General features: G+C 44.0%; 1 protein-coding gene across 1 annotated transcript in view; it reads right to left on the bottom strand.

Moving 5' to 3' along the window:
* Nucleotides 1-913: 913 nt before the first annotated feature.
* LOC307234853 (glycerophosphodiester phosphodiesterase domain-containing protein 5-like) overlaps nucleotides 914-22,542 on the bottom strand; it is a gene marked incomplete at its 5' end in the record, with an annotated part of 29,933 nt that continues 8,304 nt past the window's right edge. Inside the window, 17 exons of the mRNA XM_080006717.1 lie at nucleotides 914-1,028; nucleotides 3,056-3,135; nucleotides 3,290-3,372; nucleotides 3,756-3,903; nucleotides 4,866-5,023; nucleotides 7,137-7,355; nucleotides 7,717-7,867; nucleotides 8,908-8,990; nucleotides 9,390-9,535; nucleotides 10,488-10,581; nucleotides 10,991-11,089; nucleotides 11,525-11,584; nucleotides 12,681-12,774; nucleotides 12,985-13,088; nucleotides 13,532-13,637; nucleotides 13,736-13,800; nucleotides 13,961-13,971. Coding sequence (XP_079862843.1) covers nucleotides 922-1,028; nucleotides 3,056-3,135; nucleotides 3,290-3,372; nucleotides 3,756-3,903; nucleotides 4,866-5,023; nucleotides 7,137-7,355; nucleotides 7,717-7,867; nucleotides 8,908-8,990; nucleotides 9,390-9,535; nucleotides 10,488-10,581; nucleotides 10,991-11,089; nucleotides 11,525-11,584; nucleotides 12,681-12,774; nucleotides 12,985-13,088; nucleotides 13,532-13,637; nucleotides 13,736-13,800; nucleotides 13,961-13,971 — 1,808 coding nt within the window. The 3' untranslated portion in view covers nucleotides 914-921. The remainder of the gene's footprint in view (nucleotides 1,029-3,055; nucleotides 3,136-3,289; nucleotides 3,373-3,755; nucleotides 3,904-4,865; nucleotides 5,024-7,136; nucleotides 7,356-7,716; nucleotides 7,868-8,907; nucleotides 8,991-9,389; nucleotides 9,536-10,487; nucleotides 10,582-10,990; nucleotides 11,090-11,524; nucleotides 11,585-12,680; nucleotides 12,775-12,984; nucleotides 13,089-13,531; nucleotides 13,638-13,735; nucleotides 13,801-13,960; nucleotides 13,972-22,542) is intronic.

Here is a 22,542-nt window from a genome sequence, read left to right as displayed (position 1 = left end):
CACCCGGACCAGCGTAAATATACATTCAGAGATCAACAGACGTAGAAGCAACGTACGGATAAGATGTTTTTCAACACCTAGTTTTACATTCATCTCGCCAGTAAAGAAGAGCGCGGTCCAAGCTTCGGCCAAATCAGAGACGCAAGGGAGGAGAGCGCTAGCGCGGCCCGCGACTGTGGAGCGGCCAAAACCTCGATCGCGCATGGGAACTTCTACAATAATGTATTTTATTTCGGTCGCGCATCCATCGGGCGTGAGTTGCGGCGCGCTGTGGCGCGCTGCTGCGCGCTGCAGCGGCCGTCGAGTTTTATACACTGTGAATGGAGACGGGGCGGCCACGGGCGTACGGATGGAGGTGTTTCTTTCCCTGCGGATCCTCTTCCACCTCCTCAGGTCTTCTCTCGTTCGGTGGTAACGGTGGCCGTGGGTCTTCCAGTTTGTGGCTATTTTTTTTTTTACCACCCTTTTTCAGCTAATGCAACATGTCCTCATTAGCCAGAGTTGGAATGGCGGCTCACGAATGCTGTGGAAATGGCACGGGATCCTCCGGATCGACCAACCCGAGTGAGTTCAGTGGTCAGGCAGATCGGTTCTTTTTACCGCGCTTTTTACCCAATGAAACAACAGAATAGATGGAGGAACAGAGGTTCTTGTTCTCTTTGTCCATTCTGCTTTTTTTTTTTTTTTTTTTTTTCATCTAAGCTCCCGTCACATTTCCCCTTTTCCTCTCAAGTTGTCGTTGATATTCAGTCTTTCTTTGGGTCCTGCGTTGCTGCTCAGCTCCTCTTGTTCCCTCCCTTTCCTTTTAACACCTCTCCTGTCATTTGTCACTCTCTCTCTGTCCTTCCCTCTCTTGCTAGTGTTTGATCACCCCCCCCCCCCCCCCCCCCCTCTCTATATCCCCCCCCCCCCCCACCCCGGTCACTCCTCTGTGATGGTGGGCAGGTGGGGGGTGGCGGGTGAACTGGGGGTGCTCTGCAGGTCCGGCCGGGCGTTCACGCTGGAGATGGACCACACGTCGCTCAGCTCTGCGGGGGGAGGGAGAGGGGGAGGCAAAGGAAGTGGTTGGCATCGTGGCTAAGGCAGTGTTGGGGGTGACGAGGTGACGGGAGCGGACAGGGAGAGGGCCCCCACGCAGCAGCGCGAGGGGTTCTCAGGCCACATACAGACACAGAAACAGGCCCCCACCCACGCATGCAAGCGCGACTGGCCGGGCAAAGCAGGTGGGATGGCTCCCGATTTGAGTGACCTCCACATCTGACACATGAGGACACGTTTTCATTCAGGTGCAATGACAGATGAGACATGCATGAAGGGCGGCGTGCAGGAAAAGGTGCGAGTGAAAGGTTCGGAGATAAGGTTCTTGACGCGTCGCTCAGTGAGAGGCTTTCAGCCGATTTGCGGCTCGATTTTCCCACTATTCGTTCGCCGGGCTCAGGCGGCGTGACGCACGGCGAGCGAGGGAGGACGGCGGACGAGAGCCGAAAGAGTTCTCACGGGAATTCTCTCAGGAATCGTTCCATTCTGTCAATTTATTTTGTTGGAATGTAAAGTGTAATTTTACATTCATACAATCATACATTCAGTTCCCAAGTGGAAGATCCACTCGGGCCGCGGCTGAGGTGACGAGACGAACGACTCGTTTGCCCGGAGCGACGCCCGATTTGATAATGCATTCGCGACAAACGAATCGTTCGCGAGCCTTGCATCACTATAAGGTAGAGGCGGGTTCTGAGCTTGAGCCTGGGTAAAAGTCGTATGGTGCTGGTTTTGGGTCTTCCCAGGCGTCATATGGGCTTTAATCGATCTCAAAAAGGTTTTGCTCAGGCTGGGTCTGGCTGTAAAGGTACCAGGTTTCAGCTCCTTTTAAGGCCTTTTTTTTTTTTTTTTTCTTTTACCTTTCCTCAGTGTCCTTTGAGTTCTGTTCTAGCGGGACTCTCAAAAGTCTGAAAGCAGGTTCCTTTGCGCTGCAGGTGGAGTTGGACTGGAGGTTTTTTTGTTTTTTTTTCACATGCAGGAAGCGACATGCACGATTCAGGGGTCGAAGGCCAGGGGGAGGGAGAGCAGGGACCCAGCGGGGGAGTCGGGATGGAGAGGGTTCCAGCGAACACAGATCACCTCTGAGGAATCTGATGTACACCACACACACACACACACACACACACACACACACACACACACACACACACACACACACACACACACACACACACACACACACACACACACACAGACACACACACACACACACACAGACACACACACACACACACACACACACAGTGCACAGAGCAGGAATTACAGCATGCAAGGAATGCAGAGAATATAAAGTGGATAACTATAAGTGAGTGTTTTAAAGAAGTGGCGGCAAAGCATTTTTCATTTTCTACTGTTACTTTTTTTTGATAAAAGTTTTTGCTCACTTACTACATCCACTGGCTTATAAATAGTGGACACAGCCTGCCCATAGCAACATGTTGCACAGGCTGAACGCAGTTTTCCTGGTCAATGGCTGGGATTGTGATTTCTACAGTAACAGCATTATTGCATTCTTGGATGTTTACTGCCTCAGCAAATCTGATATTACAGTGTTTCAGGCCATTTAACCTCGTAGGGGCTTCCTTCTATGAGCCAATAAGGTTCCACTTTACTGACAGCGCCGCAAAAGGGGACGTTCCCATACTTGGACAGTTTCTAAATTCAGTATACATTCACTTGGAGAGCACAGGGCGAGATGGAAAGACACATTGACAGGAAGTCTGTACGTCTGAGGACATTGAAGAGGTCCCTCTGCGTTTGTTTTTGGTATTGAGACATTTTCAATTTCAATCCCAATAATAATAATATAATACCCCCAGATCCACTGGTGGCTCCAACACTTCACAACAATAGCATTTTTCAAAATGATATAGTAAAGTTTTAATAATCTTTACAAGATTAAACATTTTTTGTTAATATTTCTTAAAACGATTCCTGGTGAAGACAGAGCAGTAGTGCAGAGGGAACTCGCCAACGTCCGTGTGTGTAAACATGCATGGAAACACCGTCGTCGTACCAGTCCTGAACTTGCTGTATGGTCCGTTCTCATGGGTCTGTCGACTGCCAGACCAGAAGTACAGGCCTCTCTCTCTCCACCTGAAGGACACACACACGCACATGAGGATCAGAGGAGCTCAGAGTGACTGTGTGTGTGCGTGTGTGTGTGTGTGTGTGTGTGTCTGTGTGTGTGTGTGCCGTCTGTGTGTCTGTGTGTGCATGTGTGTGTGCATGTGTGTGTGTTTCTACATACCAGTGGAAGATGAAGATTGCGGTGATGAGGAAGGCTGACAAGGCGTCGGTCAGAATCCACATCAGACTGTATTTCTCTGGAGTCTGGAGAGAGGGAGAGAGAGAGAGAGAGAGGGAGAAACAGGTAGACAGAGTGATTTTGATTACCTTTAAGAAAGTCCAAATTGACCAAACTGAACAGAAAGAAAAATAAATATTATTACCATATTTTTAATCAGCTAGTTAGTTGGTGCATTAGATAATTGTGAGTTAGAATTGGGATAGGGTTAGGGTTAGGCTAACCTTAACACTAACCTTGATATAATACAATACTAATGCACTACACTACAACATAATTTAATACTAGACTTTAATACAGTGTGAGGTGTGTGTGTGTGTGTGTGTGTGTGTGTGTGTGTGTGTGTGTGTGTGTGTGTGTGTGTGTGTGTGTGTGTTGCGTGCGTGTGTGTGTGTGTGTGTTCTCTGACCATGAGGAACAGCGGCTGCCGGAGGTTAGACAGCAGCTGGACAGAATTGGTGGTGACGGAGTGGACCCCAGCGCACCAGGCCAGGGAGAAGAGCCAGGGCTGGCTGATCACATACAGGTTGGTGCTGATGTTCACCGACCAGTACTTACTGCAGAGAGAGGGGGTTGAATTATAAACATAACCTTTTATCATTACCTTTGTTCTGCAATTACCTAAAAGAATAGAGGCAATCCAAGGGGAAGCAAACAAAATAAGTACTAGAAATACTTAAGTAGTAAAGATGTCCCATCATCTACAGGAAAATAGAGTTCATATGATAATGAGTGGTATCAAACACACCCACCCACACACACACACTGTTCTATGTTTTAAATTTAGCTTTTTTGTTTTATACGTGTAGTAGACTACTCTATGTGTGTATCGACTTCTGTGTGTGTGTTTAAGTGTGTGTGTGTGTGTGAGTGTGTATGTGTGTGTGTGTGTGTGTGTGTGTGTGTGTGTGTGTGTGTGTGTGTGTGTGTGTGTAGTTATATAAGGCTGGGTGCAGATGGTGCTCAGAAAGTTCAGCTCAGTTTGAAGAAGTAAAATATGGGGGAACGACGAGAGACAAAGAGAGAGAGCGAGAGAGAGAGAGAGAGAGTGTGATGAAAGGAGAGAAAGGTGGGAAGATTGAACAGGTAGAATGAAGAGACAAACAGACAGAGGATATGTGAAATGAGGAGAGAGAGAGAGAGAGAGAGAGAGAGAGAGAGAGAGAGAGGAGGAGAGTCAAGGTAAAAGGGAGAGGAACAGGGAGGGGAAGTAAAGTAATTTCCCAAATCTTTCTCTGCTTCTGTCTTTCTACAGTATATAGCATGAAGGGCATATATATATATATATATATATATATATATATATATATATATATATATATATATATATATATATAAATTTATATAGTCGGTTCTTTCATACACTGACAGAAGATCATTAGCTTTTCAAAGACCTGGAACACACTTTGATCTCAACATCTCTCAGACAAACACCAGATACCTGTGTGTGTGTGTGTGTGTGTGTGTGTGTGTGTGTGTGTGTGTGTGTGTGTGTGTGTGTGTGTGTGTGTGCGTGTACCTGACGTGCTGCTGGCTCATGGAGCTGTACTGCAGGTTCAGCGTGCTGATGTGTGCGTGCAGCAGCTCCTGTATGGAGGCTTTCTGTCCCGACGTCTGCTGCAGCTCAGGATCTGAAGCCTGAACCGTGGCCCGGTCCTCAGAGGGCAGCCACAGCACCTACACACACACACACACACACACACACACACACACACACACACACAGAGTGCACAGAGCAGGAATTACAGCATGCAAGGAATGCAGAGAATATAAAGTGGATAACTATAAGTGAGTGTTTTGAAGAAGTGGCGGCAAAGCATTTTTCATTTTCTACTGTTACTTTTTTTTGATTAAAGTTTTTGTTCACTTACTACATCCACTGGCTTATAAATAGTGGACACAGCCTTCCCATAGCAACATGTTGCACAGGCTGAACGCAGTTTTCCTGGTCAATGGCTGGGATTGTGATTTCTACAGTAACAGCCAAATAATTGCATTCTGGGATGTTTACTGCCTCAGCAATTCTGATATTACAGTGTTTCAGGCCATTTAACCTCGTAGGGGCTTCCTTCTACGAGCCAATCAGGTTCCACTTTACTGACAGCGCCCAACACACACACACACACACACACACACACACACACACACACACACACACACACACACACACACACACACACACACATACACACGCATGCGCGCGCAGAATGTTAAATTAATATATCACATTTATAAATATGGCTACCAACCAGTTTGATTTTTCACAACACATCCTTTATTTAATGACTTTTCAGAGGTTAAAAATGTTACCTCAGAAAAGTCATTAAATTAAATGAATTAAATGAACTTTTAGATGCTATTAATACATAAAAAAATGGATGTAAGTATACAGGTTACTTCCAGTACATCTAAGTAGTAGTACATGTATGCGGATGACACTCAGTTGTACCTGTTTTAACCCCAATGATTTTTTATCAAATGAATACACTGAACAACTGCATCCTTGACCTCAAATGCTGGCTGGCCCAGAACCTTCTGCAGCTAAATATTGATAAAACTGTGCTCATTATTTTTGGCCCTGGCACCGATAATCCTTATACTACAAAACATCTGTTCACAAAACACAGGCTAAACTGCAAAAATCTTAAAGTCACCTTTGACAACAAGCATGTTAACACAGTTGTCCAATCTCCCTTTTTTGCAGCTCAGGAGATCTCCAGGATCAGTTCAATTTCATCCAGGAAACATCTAGACACTGCCATACATACTTTAACTTCCTCTCGTTTAGACTATTCTAACTCTCTCTACACATGTCTGAGCTATAAGAGTCTATATAAATTACAGCTTGTCCAAAACGCAGCTGCCAGACTCCCCGCCAAAACCAAAAAAGGAGGGCACAGAGAGCACATTACTCTTATTTTAGCTTATCTTCATTGGCTTCCGGTATATTTTAGAATTTAGTTTAAGATATTATTGATGGCTTTTAAGGCCTGTTCTGGACTCGCACCCAAATAAATCTCAGATCTTCTGACACCATACGTGACCGGTCGCAATCTGAGGTCCTCTGCCAAGGTTCTGTCAGCCATCCCACAACCTTGGCCGAAGACCAAGGTTGACCGTGCCTTTTCTGTCGGGGCCCCCACTGTCTAGAACAACCTCCATGAGGAGATCAGACTGGTGAGCTCCTTATCCTCTTTTAAATCCCCCTTAAAGACATAATTTATAAGTGTGCCTTATTGGGGCTTGTGGTTTGATTTCACTTCCACCTTTAAAGTCACTTCTTAAAACTTATATTCAACATTTAATATAATTGTATATAATTGTACTTATTATACTCTTCCTCATATGTAGCTCTTGTTGCTCCTACATTTCCTTCCCACTGCTGTATAACCTTAAATGGTTTTTTTTTTGCCTTCTGAAGCACTTTGAAGCTTTGTTTTGAAAGATGCTCTATATAAAAAAAAAAAAAAATAATAATAATAATAATAATAATTGTTGTTATTATTATTATTATTATTATTATTATTATTATTATTAGTATTATTATTAATATTATTATAAATATATACACAAGCCCAGAAGAAAAGAAACAAACAGAAAGATTTGTCAAATTATTGTTTATACACTGTTGGCGTTAATTAGCTGGGATGAGCTTTTTGGACTTTGAAATGAGAGTGTATTGAAGCAATACGTACCACTGCAGACTCGGAACAATTCGAACTCAAGAATTCCTTCAAAATGATTATTAAATATTTTTTTAATCCAGTTCAGTGTTACCGTCTACACCAACCTGCGAGGAGTTGATGTGCTCCTGCACCACCTGCAGGGTGGTGTTGACGTAGGACTGGCTGTACGGGTGGCCGAACGGCGGCCTGCGCAAGTCGAACAGCACCAGCCTGCCGCTCCGAGCCGCCACCTCCAGGAACTGGGCCAGGGACGGAACCGACTGGTTCTGGACCCTGGAGCGGTCCTCCTCGCTCAGAGAGGAGGCCATGCCGAACGGGTCCCTCTGGAAATGGGGCGGAGAAAAGAAAAAAAAAAAACATTTCCACACCATAGTTGATGAGTTAGTCACCAGGGATTTCATTTTAAACACTAAATATTGCATCTTCATGAAGGAACACACCTACATACCAGCACCTGGTGTTACTTGTTCAATTAAATAGGTCTGTGCCTTCAAACATCAATTCTCTCCTCTAACTGTTCCATCTCCTGCGGGTTCTTAGTTCTGCTATTGTTTTGTTCCTGTATTTGAGCTCATTAACTGCCGTTTCCTCCACTTTCAACCAATCAGTGTTCAGCTGACGGACAGCTCTGCAGGTGCGTTTGGATGGGCTGGAACATTGTCGCAGAGTGTGTGCGTGTCGTACCGAGAGGAACCAGTTTCCTGCGTTGAGCTGCTGCAGTTCGGCCCACGTGAACATGGAGGCGTCGGCGTGCGTCCGGTTGGGGAATACCTGAGCTACGTCGGTAGTTCTCCTCAGGGTGGAGTCGTGCATCAGGAAGGGTACGCCGTCATAACTGTAGGAGGGAGGGAGGAATAATGAATGAGAGAGAGAAAGAAAGAAAGAAAGAAAGAAAGAATAGTTAGATGGTAAAACAGGAAAGGTACAAGTGTGATGGAAGAGAGGCAAGTGAGTGAATAGAGACAGTGGGTGGTGGAAGAGGAGAGAAGAGGACACAAGAGGAGGGGGAAGAGGGGTGATTGAACGCAGGGAGGGGAGAGAGGAGAGTGGAGAGAGAGAGAGAGAGGGGGAGAGAAAGAGAGAGAGAGAGAGAGAGAGACAGAGAGAGACAGAGAGGGGAAAGAAGAGGTGAGCTGATTAAAACCTTCCATAAACGTGATTAATCAAAGGTTTATTTACTGGAGCGATCCCAGTGAGGGCTTCCCACAGTCATCTGTCTCATTTACACACACGCACACCCACACACACACAGACACAGACACACACACACACACACACACACACACACACACATACACACACACACACACACACACACACACATACATATTCATAAACACACGCGCACACACGCACACACATTTTTTTGACTGTTTAATTTCACAGGTATTGCAGAGCATAATTATTCATACAGACACACAAACAACCCCACAAGGTGTCTAAATATTTAGCCGGATTACAATGCACCCTGTCACCGGGCTAATGCCGAGTCACGCTCTGCTCCCAATTCCCCTGTTGGTCACGTGAAGCTCCACATAATGCTAACGTGTGAGCGGCGATGGCTGACAGAGATGCAAACAGATAACTGGATTAGCGTTGTCATAAATCCAATAGCCCGGAGGGAGGAGGTGAAGCCTAACATCTGATCTCCATAATTTGCAACGGAACGCAGAACCAGACACAGACTTTCTGCTGTAGTGGATATGACTTATACTATATTACTTATTTACCTATATAGATACATATGTTTACTAATACAGACATTTTTCAATCTGTGGTCCCTGCAAGGATACTGCAAGTGGTCACTGGACACTTGGATGGATGAGGGCCAAAAAGGTTTATGAAATTTGTCAGAACAAAGACTGATGAGTTTACCTGATTGTGACATCGGTCTCCAGTCCGGCTCCACCAGCCTCCACCGCCTTCTCAAACGACAGAACTGTGTTTTCTGGAGCCAACTGTACACACGCACACGCACACGCACACGCACACACAGATTATTAAGTAGATGATTTGTGAAGCCCCCGGCCTCGTCACCCTCGCCAGTCACCCTCTCATCTACCTTACCGGGCAATTGGTTGATCATAATCTAATGAATTTGTTATAGCCCCCCCCCCCCCTCTCTCTCTCTCTCTCTCTCTCTCTCTCTCTCTCTCTCTCTCTCTGAGTGTTTAAGTAGGTCAGTGATAATCTGCCATGTGGCACATCAAAGAGTGTGTGTAGTTCTAAAAGCAGAAAGCCCTCATACGCCGTCCCAAATAGAAGCGCTAGTTTGTCGAAGTTATGATGCATTATGATTTAGCTGGGCGAAATAGCGAAGACATCAGATCTGTGAGTTGGACTCCGAGGCCCCTCACCATGGGCGCTCCCCTGTGTCCAATCAGGGCGGGCGGCGGCCCCAGCGTCCCGGCCTCCTTGATGCAGGGCGAGTACATCCCCAGAGGAACCAGGAAGAGAGAGAAGAGCACCGACAGGTAGAGACCCAGCATGGCCACCTGTCGCACTGAGGGGCACGCACGCGCGCGCACACACACACACCCACACCCACACCCACACACACACGGAATATGAGTCAGAATATGAGAGAAATAACAAAGATTCATAACAGTTACAGTTGTCACAATGACAACAAGCATACGCACATTGAAATACACACACACACACACAAACCTTTTTGTGCCCAATCAAATATGCAACAAAATAATGCGTTGCATTATTAGGCCCTAACGCGAGCCCAAATGTGCAAAATAACCACACAACAAAATTTAAAAAAAAAATTGGAGTCAATTCATCTCATCATCATTGATTTAGACAACACACATGTGTAGGTGTACGTGTCAAAATATGCCAAACTCTAATTTGATGACAAAACGATACCACCAAAAAATATTAACTAACCCACCTCCTGGGGTACCTGCACATTGTGTCTGTATGTCTGTCTGTCTCTCTCCACTGCAGTCTTTCATGAGTCTGAAAGACTGAAAGACCCCCGCTCCCCCCAACCCTCCTCCATCACCACCACCACCCGGCCTTACTCTACACCTTGCCACCCATCACATCACCATGGCAACCAGGGCCAGAGTGACCATGAAGGCCAGAGAATTAAAAAGAGTGAAAGGAAGACAGTGAGAGAGGGAGAGAGACAGTGTGTGTGTGTGTGTGTGTGTGTGTGTGGGGGGGGGGGGTGTTAAAAGATATATTGACAAAAAGACATAAAGAAAGAGAGACAGACCGTGAGAGGGAAGACAAGACAACAACAACAACAACAGATGCAGAGGGAAACCACAGGAGATCACTTTGAGAAGAAAAATGGAAAAAAAAACAGAATAGGAGATCCAGGGCCGGCTCTTCCTATATGCTACATAGGCGGCCACCCAGGGCACCATCCCGAGGAGCGCACCAGTGTCCCCCTCCGACCGGAGGGGGTGAAGATGGCGACCAATCAGACCGCTCACCTCTCTTGTTCATGCGGAAGAAGTGCAAGGCTATTGGCCAGGACAGGAGGGTCATCAGCGACACAGCGGCCACGTGGAGGAAAGGAGCCGTCACCTAGGCAACCAGAGGAGAGGTTACAGTCAGTGTTGTTTGAGGGAACTGCGATACCCCCGGGATCAATTAAGGATCTGATTTTCAACCTTTTTAGATTCAACTTGTAACATGAGGTGCTTTTGAGTTTGCCCTGCTGCAAATCAAATTGTGCATTCCTGAGATTTAAACAAAGGTTAATCTAGATAAATTCACCAAGTGAGAGGGATATTTAGGACCATGTTACCGAGTCAGATAAACGTTGACTCGCATCATTTGTAGCAATCAGTATTACTTTTTAAATAATCAATCATTTTTTAAATCCTACCCAGGCTGCCATTAAACAATGACAGTGTTTAGTGCAACTACTTTTCTCCTTATTTTACAGTTTAATGCATAATGGCTGCCTAATGCGTGGTGGCTTGGCGCCCACCTGCAGCGAGAGGAGGAGGGTCTTCCATTCTTTGCTCCAGAGGTCAGAGAGGATGGCGGTCGCCGTGACGGAGAACGCCAGTGTCACCACGATGCCGATCTAAGAACACGCAGAGCCAATCAACTCAACTAGAGCTCCTTAAATAGACAGAAATGGAAAATAGAGTGGAGGGTATTTGTTTTTTAAGATGGATTCTGTTCATAATGTTTAGTCTTTAAAACTAAACTCACTTAAGTAACACACATCTTCAGATAATGTGTGTGTGTGTGTGTGTGTGTGTGTGTGTGTGTGTGTGTGTGTGTGTGTGTGTGTGTGTGTGTGTGTGTATTTGTGAGTTTCTTTATATTATGTGCTTGTCCCAATAAGTATATGTGCCTCTGTCTGTGTGCTTGGGTTGTGATGCGTTTCATGGAAACAGAAGCACAGCGTGTGTGCGTCCCAAAGAGCATGTGTCCCCTGGTGTGTATGTGTCTACTGTATGTGTGTGGATGTGTGTGTGGCTGCTTGTGCGTGCGTGCGTGCGTGTGTGCGCACCTTGTGGGTCCAGTGCAGGTACAGTCTTTGTCCCTCCGACAGCAGACACACTGCCAGCACCTGGACAACATGTACAACAACATGGCATCATGATCTTCTCTCAACAACCTGGAACAAGATTTTTTTTTTTTTCTTTTTGGAACTGAAACAAGATTGTAAATGCAAATTGTTTTGTTTGTTCGTTCTACTCTGTTTGAAAGGTATTGGATGGATTTGTTTTTCTGATTCATAACAACATAGTACTTTTTGTGAAAGTGGACCTATTATGCTCCCTTTTATACACAAGGTTATATACTGTGGGTCTCTGAGGTGCCCAAAGCACCTTTTTGATTTCTTCTGCAGAAAACACCACTCAGATTATACATAAGAGCCATTCTAACGTGCATCAAATCCATCCTGCCTGAAAACAGGCTTTTTCAGTGGGAGGAGCCACCCTCTCGAGGCCCCTAGTTCTGTGAGCCAATGAGCATGGCTTCCTGGTTTCGGTCTATTTACTCCATAACTTTCATCTTCACTCATATCAGATTACAAGGCCTCACTGAATAGTGTGTTTCGACTTTGGTTGTCGTGTGGGGCTCCGGCACCGGGACTCTCACACGCGGGAAGTTTTTGTTTCATGTACACATTGGAAAGTAAAATAAAATAAATAAAATAAATATATCTACCATAAATAAAAACACGATTTTATTGGTTTTGTTTGGAGAAATGCATAGCAGATGGAGCAGATGACCATATAAGGAAATCTGTGATGAGCTGATGTCAGCTCGTGCACAGAGTAGAAAAAAATCTTTTAAAACAGAGCGTTCAGAGCGGTCAGAAGCCTGAGCGCTTTGTTCACAGCGATTACTTTGTCGTTAGTTTACCTCATTATTCGACACTTCCGCCACGTCTAATATCAACATCATCACATTGCAACATTATTATATATGACAGAGAATTAGGAAAGGCATAATAGGTCCTTTTAACTTTTAAAGGCGAAAGGAAATCTCTAGTAATTTCACCTCAGTAGGCATAAACGAGAAGAAAATAATAAAAAACATTAAACAGTAAACGTAGTATTTGTGTACTAATGAAGCAGCACAAACCCATTCTCCCATTCTGGACCCAACACCCCCACAGCGACTGCTGCTGTATCCATCATGGTGGACTCACATACCAGCAGCAGGGCGATGTAGGTGAACAAAGCTGCTGCCACGGCCAGCAGCACCAGAGACCAGGGGAACCAAAAGCCCAGCGTCCCAAAGTTAAACCTGGACACAGAGAGCCGGGAATACAGGGGCATCAGGGACGGGACCGTATGCTCACCTTATGATACCATACACAAGCCGGGGTTCTCAAGCTGATATGCGCAATGAAATATTTTAACGCTTTGACAAATTTGGAAAAAAATTTTAGGTTATTGCTTATAAATGGATCCACAGAGAAAACCGCATGCCGATTACAGATGTTAAGAGGCTCACCAGTCAAAGTCATTGTAGTCGTTCTGAGCTTCGCTCCAGAAATACAAGAAGACGAAACTCAAAAAGAAGGTGAGTATCAGGAGGCCAAAGCTTCCACACTCCACCTGGGAACAGAAACGCACACGCACACACACACACACACACACACACACACACACACACACACACACACACACACAGGATCTCGTCCTCCTGGGTGCTTAAAGAAGCAGTATGGCCGCCAGCTGACAGTGTAGATATGAGTGTGATTTCTGCCGCAGGAAGTGGAAACTCAGTAAAACTGACTGCTGCCTCAGCAGGAAAACACCACTCTGCCAGTCTGCTGCACGATCAATAATCTGATCCTCAGTCCCCTGATTCCCCTCTGCTCAGCAAACCACCCAAACTCATTGTGTGCGTGCCTACGTACAGTGGGAGTTTTATTTATGTATTTGTTAATACGTGTGTGTGTGTGTGTGTGTGTGTGTGTGTGTGTGTGTGTGTGTGTGTGTGTGTGTGTGTGTGTGTGTGTGTGTGTGTGTGTGTGTGTGTGTGTGTGTGTGTGTACCTTGCTGCAGCAGCACTCCCCTGGCTGTGCCTTGGCTCGTTGGTATCGTCTCCATTGGCAGCCGTAGAGGCCGGCCAGACAGGAGACCAACGGCTGGTGTTCATACCTGCAAACGTAAATCAGCAGTTACAGCTAAAGCTGAACATTGAAGTGTTCGTATTATTAAAGTATGACTTTTTAAAAGCCGAAATGTTCTGTTTGCACCTTTGCAGCAGCTGCCGCCGTACCACCTTGAGTTTCCCCAGCTTCAGACTGGTGACGGGCGCACACTCACCCACAGCCCAGCATCACACAGAGAGACAAGAGAGAGATGGGAGGAGAGATAGGAAGAGGAACGAAGTAGAAGGGGAAATAAGGTAGAGGAGGAAAGGAAGAAGGGGTGGAACAGAAGGTGGTAAGGCAGGAAGGATCTGCTGTCGGACACCAAACCGTATCTTCACCTATAGAGGGAGAAAAGCAACAACGAAAGGGTGTCACGAAGACAGCATTTGGCCCAGAGTGCCAGTTGCAAAGCAAAGCAAAACACACCCAGACAGACACACACACACACACAGACAGACAGACAGACAGACAGACAGACACACACACACACACACACAGCTATCTTCTGTGTGCTCTACTTGTTTATGCAAATCCATCATTCTATATCCGGACCCGTGGAGAACGACTTCTGACCTTTGTGCTATATGTTGCTCTGCTTCCTCTCGTGCGTAGTTTATTTCAGCTACACTGACCCAAATATTGTTGAGTCAGCCAGTGAACTAGCTACAGTAAATGACCTGAAGTGAATAAGCCAGCAACTCCTGAAAAAAAAGTAAGAAAATTACCAAAAAATGACGGAAAGTCAACCCAAAGCCCTGACACCCAAACAGGCAGTCGATAGCGCAAACAGACAGTCAATGAGTCCTCCGGCAGGATGTTGATTCCTGTTTAAGTTGGATTTTCCTCCCTGCTCCCTGCTGGAGCATACATTGACTTAATGGAGACACAGCCATGGGTCATATGCAGTTTGTCTAACGTGTGCTGGTAAAACAAGTCTCAAAAGGCCTAGAAGCACCTTTTTAAATAAGTCTAGAAACAGTATTTGGAAAGCATCTCCATACAGTATATGGTCATATACTGTATACGGCATATGTTAGAAAAGGTCAAGGCAGCTCGGTTGGATAATATAAAGCTATAACAATAGCTACCCCATCAAAGTGTGACTCACGTTTAACTGATTAATTTGAGTTCTTTGAATGTTGTCCTTTTACTCCGTAACTTGGAGATTAAACTGCTTGTGAGGCTGTTCCAGTGAGTCTCTCCAGGTCGGACAGCACCAGTAGCATAAAAAAGTCACAGATGACAGATGCAAACTCTGTACTAACTTCCACTGCTCTTGATATGACAAAATACTAACATTATTTTTTTTCACCATGGAGACCTCGATTCAATCTATTTTTAAAGGTGTGACTGTAGTCCTATAAGAACACCCAGAATAAATGTATTGAGCAAAAGTACAAATGGTTTCTAGACTTCATATAAAAATATCATACAATGTGTTTGATTCCTCTGCGTTTCTGTGACTTTTTAAGGTGTTTTTGTTTTATAAACCTATTTTTATGGACAGTGGGCCTATCTATCTATCTATCTATCTATCTATCTATCTACCCGTCTGTCTACCCGTCTATCTACCCGTCTATCTGCCCGTCTATGTCCCCATCTATCTGCCATCTATCTATCCAACCATCCATCCATCCATCCATTCATCTACCCGTCCTTCTACCCATCTATCTGCCTGTCTATCTGCCTGTCTATCTACCCATCTATCTACCCGTCTATCTATCTATCTATCTATCTATCTATCTATCTATCTATCTATCTATCTATCTATCTATCTATCTATCTATCTATCTATCTATCTATCTATCTATCTAGCTATCTATCTATCTATCTATCTATCTAGCTATCTATCTCTGTCCGTCCATCTGTCTGTCTGTCCGCACAACATTCAAAACACCCAAATTAATCAGGAGACGCTTTTACAAATACTGTTTCAAGACTTCTTAAAACAAGTACTTGGAGGCCCTTTAAGAAGTCTTTTACCAACACACATTAGACAAACTGCAAAGTACCCATGGCTGTGTCTCTTTTAAGTCAATGCGTGCTCCAGCAGGGAGCAGGGAGGAAAATCCAACCCAAACAGGAATGTGTTAGACTGGATGGAAGGAGATTAAGATCAGAGATTAAGGTGTGCAACATGCCACAGCCCAGGCATTCACAGGACAGACAAACAGAGACACAGACAGATAGATGGAAAGACAGGCAGACAGACAGACAGACAGACAGACCCACACACAGACAGACAGACGGATAGATAATTGATAGACAGATAGACAGACAGATAGATAGACAGATAGATGATAGACAGATAGATATATAGATGGATAGACAGTCAGACAGAAAGACAGACAGGTAGATAGATAGACAGACAGACAGACAGACAGACAGACAGACAGACAGACAGACAGATAGACAGATAGATAGATAGATAGACAGACAGACAGACAGACAGACAGACAGACAGACAGACAGATAGATAGATAGATAGATAGATAGACTGGCAGATAGATATCTCTTTGTCTGTCTGGCTGTCCTGTAAAAGCCTCAGCTGTTGCACACCTTAACCTTTGATTTTAATCTCCTTTCATCCAGCACCGGTCTAAAGCAGCCAACCAGTATCTTTGTATCTCAGCTTTGTGGCTTGTGGCTCAATGTATTTCCTCGGAGCATCATTAAAGCTCCATTTAATTTGGCTCCATTTAATTTCACCGGCCCGATTGTGTGTCTTTGTGTGTCTTTGTGTGTGTGTGTGTGTGTGTGTGTGTGTGTGTGTGTAACAGGATATTGGTCTTTGACTGAACACCATGTGTGAGTCCCGACAGATGGCGAGTGCAGGTGTGATGGTGACACCAAAACATATTCAGGAGTTTCCCCTCGACTCCTCTCTAAATAATAGAAGCTGTTGAGTACAGATGCTTGTTTCTATCCCTGTAGCAGCGGTGGGGAACCTGCCAAATATCTGGAGTCTTCAAGACGTCTTCAGTGGCCATGGATCGAGTCATGGAGAGGAAGAATAATTAAAATTTTTGTAACAGTGGTATTACCTTGAGATCAACTTCTCCATTTTAATCTATTCTCTTCTATTCTCTAATGGTATAATACCCCTTACTTGTGAATAAATACCCTGAATTTGAATCCCTTTCTTTACAGAGAATTTAGAGGGAATAGGTAAATATGGCAGACAATTAAGGATAATAACAAGCAATACAATGACTTTAAATATATAACAAATTTTGAAAATATTAGTAAATTAAAATGATTAAATATATATCAAATACATATGAATAATGAAATACTAATAATTATTATAATATTTTTAGATATAAAATATAATAACTAATAAAGCAATCCAGTCACTGAATAAGAAACAAAAATGTGTATGATTAAGAAAAAGGACATTTTGCATTTACAAATAAAATCTCTTTAAAAGTCAAAGAGATTTTAAAACAGACCTTGTGACGGATAGCAGGTCGCTCCAAACTCTGCCCTACTCTGACGTTGTCTATTATGGATTATCTTATTGACGTGTTTTCTTTGCGCTATTTCCTGTCTCTTCTGCTCTGTTCTGTTCGATCACGGTGCGGTCCCCTGGCATGAAGATTTTATTCATCTGCAGTGAATGAACCAGGCCTCTAGACGGCAACGCAACCAGCCAAGTCACCCTCCCGCTGCCATGGCAACTGTGACATCATCTCTGTTATTACTGCTGTAAAAGACCAGGTGTTTGTGTGTGTGTGTGTGTGTGTGTGTGTGTGTGTGAGTGTGTGTGTGCGCGCGCGGGCGTGTGTTATAAAGGCAAAAAAAAAAAGACAGGGAGCGAGCGAGGGAGAGAGGCAGAGGAAAGGAGGAGAGAGAGTGATAAAAAGAAGGAGTAGAAGTATGGAGGGAAGGAGGGGGAAGTACATATGGACGAAGTAAAAGGAAGAGAAAGATGGAGCCAATAAGATGCAGGGAGAGACAGAACCACTGACATGAGAAAGGGAGAGAGAAAGAGAGAGAGAGAGAGAGAGAGTCGGATACAAAGAGAGAGAAGGAGAAAGAGAGAGAAGCAGAGAAAGAGAGGGGGGGGTTGTCGAAGTGGCTTTAAAAAGGAAGCACCGAGTGTGTCGACATTATTGCCTTCCATTATCACCGAGAGCCATCAAAGCTCCAGGCAAAAACAAAGAAAAGCTCTCTCTTTCATACGCACAGGAGGGAAAAGGGATGAAAAAGGGATGAAAAGGGGATGAAAAAGGGATGAAAAAGGGATGAAAAAGCAAAAAGATTAAGTGAAATAATAAAAAAGAGACACGAGAGAGGGAAAGGGGTGTACTGTATGGAAAGCAAAAGTGTAGGTGAAATACGAGCGAGGAGCAGCAACATAGAGCGAAAGGGAGCGGAAGGAAAGAGAAAGAGATGAAAGATAAGAGAGGGAGGGATCAAGTCAAATAGTGCAGGGAGTGTAAGGAAGCGGGTGACTACGAAAGAGAGAGCGAGGCCATCCATGTGCGAGGGAGACAGGGAGGGCGAGGAATAGAGAGACGAGGATAACAACAGGAAGGGCAGAGAGGATAAAAGAAAGGGTTGGGATGGGGAAAAGGGGTGGGAAAGGACCGACAGGCACACAAACACGCACGCACACACACACACACACACATCAAACTGCCTTGATGAGGTTGACCTGACCCCCTGACAGGAAGCAGGACTTGGATTTGACCGTATCCATGAAGTCACAGGCCGGTCGCTAAGCAACGCAAAGCATCCGCCGCTCCTCCTATCATTTATACTTTATGACCACCGTCACCAAGTGGTGCCATGGTCTTTATTTTCCGAAGCAATCATAACAGTGATATGTTACACAAGCAGAGCTAATAAGATGGATTGTGGTAAACCTGATCACATTAAAGGTTTTCCGGTGATGTAGATGAAAATGCAATAACTTTCCTGAAAACATATTGTCTGCCAAACTGTCTTACAATTTATCGGAGATGGTTTCCTGTATGAAGGAATAATCATACAATGTTGAGTTTTTTCCTACTCTGTCGTAGTGTAGTGTAAGTGGGTCCAGTGGCAGTCCAGTCGAAATATCGCAATATTTTTTGACCAATACCCCAATATCGATAATTTCGTGATTTTTGGGGACACCTAACCCTAACCCTAACCCTAACCCTATTGATAATTTCAAAAGATATTTACACAAGAGAAGCAATAACCAGTAATGTGTATATCATGACCAGTGCAGGTAGAGCAAAAACTAGAACAGTCTATGAAGATCTGAAACTAACTTTATAACCAGAACAGTGAGGATAGAGAATAATTCAAGCATAATTTAAGATCCTGATTACAACAAACTGATCCAGGATCAGTGTGTTGCAATGGGTGGGTTCCTGAGGGTCCCATGTAATCACTTGGCACTGGAGAAGAACCTTCTTCCACACAGACCTTTATAAAGTAAAGTCAGATAAAGATAGAACAGAGAAGAGGGGAGTGGGGGTTGGGGCGGCCGGGGCAGAGAAGGTGAAATGTAGGAGAAGATTCAAGACAGGCCGGATCAGTAGGTAGACGCAATAGATTAGTCTGCTGCTCTCTTCTTCTACTCTGAGATTCGCGCTCATCCTCTTTAATTTCTTCCTCTAATTGTCTTAAACCCCGCCGTCCACCCGCCCTCCACCCCTCCTGCTCCTTCCGCACCTGCCCCTCCGTCTGTCTGTTTTGTCTTTCTCTCCCTCGTTCTTGCTTCTTGTTTCTCCTTCTTCTGTCCATCTGCCCATCTCCCCCCGCTCTCTATTATCAGCTCATGCTACTGGCAACATCAGTCTGAGTACACCCACCTGGGAAGTTCTGATTCAACATTACAGGTATCAGAGAGTCACATTTAATCATTTTTGTCTTTTCATGTCATTTAAGTACAGGTCACCATATCACATTTTAAAATGTATTAAAAACACATTCATGTTTTGTGTTGATTGTCCCTGCTATTATGACAGAAGGACCCAGCTTGGCCCTGATAAAGTTATCAAAAACTTTCACTTTTCACCCACTGTTCTTTTTGAATTCTGATAAAGTGTTTATCATGGGATTATTCTTGTATAACTGTGACTTAAATAAGAGAGATAGAAGAGAGGGAAACAAGAAGTGTGTTTACATATAATAACATACGTATGCATTGTATGCACATGTTCACGCTTCTGAACTGCAAAAAGGCGTGCGCCCACATGGCACAGGCACTTGACACGCAAAGGAACATAATCCAAAAACACACACACACGAACATGGCGGTCATGGTGACACCCTTAATGACGTCTCCTGGGCTAATCGGGCGACAGTAAATCTATATCCCGTTGAAAATAAAAACCGAAATCCTGAATACAAACAAACAAACAACCACCCGAACCTCACCCAGCCATCCCGAGATAACCTGAGGAAAAGGAAAAGACCGACCTTACTTACGCGAACAAAACCAAAACTATGCTGAGATGTCACATGACACAATGTTTTGATGCATTAATTTGTGGATGACTTCAGGGTTCTTATTCGAGTATTTTAATTAGAAATAAGGCCCATGCCCAAAGTCATTAGAGAAATCATTAGAGAAAACCCCTTGAAGTGAAAAGGGGAACCCGTCCAGACATTTGCCCATTGCATCCTTTGCAGCACTGGCTTATTATTGCGGCATTAAAAAGAATGGTGATAAGCATTGAAAGTCTTGCTATAAATTGTTTGTACTTCCGCTTCCCTGCCTGTGAAGGTTTTTTTTTTTGCCAAAAATGTTTGAAAATTCAAAACAAAAACTACAACGGTACCAACAGCGTCAACAACACAGCGGGAGGTTTAATCGTTTTGAAGGTTACACAATTAAATAAACATGCCAACGCACCACGAATGAAATAGTTAGTTAGTCTCTTGGTACTTGAGGAAATCTAGCTTTTGTTTAAATGGAATTAGACCCATCTCAACCTCATGAAACAGGCAGAGCACCGAGTTCCACATCTGCTGATGCTGACCCAGGAGAACAAAGAAAAAGTGTTTTTTCAGCGCTGTTCTATTTTCCGAAGCGTCGTTCCACTTTAGCCAAAAAGGCGGGGATTGTTCTCCAAGCGTGCTGCTGGACAATGAGCCATATTCTTCTTCTTTGAAAGGCTCAAAGTCTTCACAAACACTCAGGTCAAAAAGATAAAATGTGACATGGAACGGTACGCAACATTTGCACCCGACCTAAAATCACTTAAATTAACTTGACATTTCTTGGGACTGACCAACTATCTATCCTTGAAATGTAAGAAAAGATTTCTTAAAATTTGATATATTTTGAGATTCTAAATTAGCTTTGTTATTTAAGTCATTAGAAAGAAAAATATTGTGTTAAACTTACTTAAAGAGCATGGACATTCTAAAAGGATGTGAGACCGTGGGGATTCAATTTGACACCTTTTGGACCTAATGGACCTAATGGACCTTTGGACCATTAGTCTGGATTAAGAGGTTCCCTCAGGCTAATCACACCAGTGGGTTCAAAGACTCCTGGATCATTACCTGCGTATTCCTGGGAGTTGAAGATTAATTCATCACAAATTAGTTTTATATCACAGGGGCATCAAGTCATGCGACGTAGAGGCTCCATGTCTTACCAAAGTAGACCTTGACCTCAGAGGCATGGTTGACTCAACAAATCGACCACGTGACCTTAAGACAGTGTGTTTTAATCAATACACCATGCTGCCAAGACACACATGTGCCTTCTCCAAGAAAAGCAGACGTGAGCGCAAATGCACAAACTGCCTTTCACGACACACTTTCTATGGGAAAAATGCATGCGATTCTCAGTTCCCGAACGAACATAGCCATGCCCATGTTTGAATGAGATGATACAGGAGGCCATAAAAAAACCTACAGACCAGTCAACGGATCGAAACGTGCCGAGACAAAATTCCCAAATCTAATGACACAGTTTGACACGGTAGTTGTGGAATATTCAGTGTTTAATAAAAGTTTGGTTTTAGAGTTTTTTTTATGAAGACTATCAAATTGTCACCTCTTATTCAGTTAAAAAACATTTGTGCTTGTGTTTGGGAAGAAATTCCCTTCTTTGAAGGAAACCATTTTATATGAGACTCCGTGTTAGGAGATCTCTGAGTGTATTCATGTGTGTGTTTAAAGGTAAGGCAAAAAGCATGTGTCTTTTTTTTTTGGGGCGGGGGGGGGATCTTCCAGATTGCTTCTTGCTGCAGCTGCTCCATTGCTCAGGGATGTCTGGGAGTGGAATTAGGTTAGCCATTCGTCATCTCTCTAAGTCTAATACACACTCCAGACTCCCTCACATCACAGCCCGGGATTTAATTATCAATTATGACCGACCGGGAGTGGGTGAGGTGGTGAAGGGATGGGATAGAATAGAAATAGAAAATTGAAGAATCATGATTTTCCATTTTTGCAATATTTTATCACCACCTTGACTCCAAAATGGGTCATTTGCAAAATTAAAAAATGACACAATTGCCTATCAGAAAAGGGGAGATTGAGGTGACACTGTTGATGATAATGTACATGCAGGGCTTAACACTGAATCTGCACAATTTCTACATAAGGTACTCACAGAACTTTGCACTTTTACAGTTTACAAGGCAAAGTAAAGTGTGCGTGTGTGTGTGTGTATATGTGTGTTTGTGTGTGTGTGTGTGTGTGAGCTTGCGTTTCATTTCCGAAAACAATGTAATGACGACGTTACTCCTGTAAATGTGTGTGTGTGTGGGCATGTGCATGTGTATACGTGTGTGTGTGTGTATAAATAAGTGCATATTGGAAAATATTTATATCACAATCTCTTAATTGTGACTCCACGCGGTTCTGTGCATGCTGTATGTGTGTGTACACAATATATGTGTGGATGAATCATATCATAATCAGATCCATACCTAATCTGTTTATCTCCG

This window comes from Zeus faber (assembly GCF_960531495.2).
Source record: "Zeus faber genome assembly, chromosome: 9".
Classification (NCBI taxonomy): domain Eukaryota; kingdom Metazoa; phylum Chordata; class Actinopteri; order Zeiformes; family Zeidae; genus Zeus; species Zeus faber.
The sequence above is the reverse complement of the archived record's forward strand: the minus strand, read 5'-3'. Positions and strand labels throughout refer to the sequence as shown.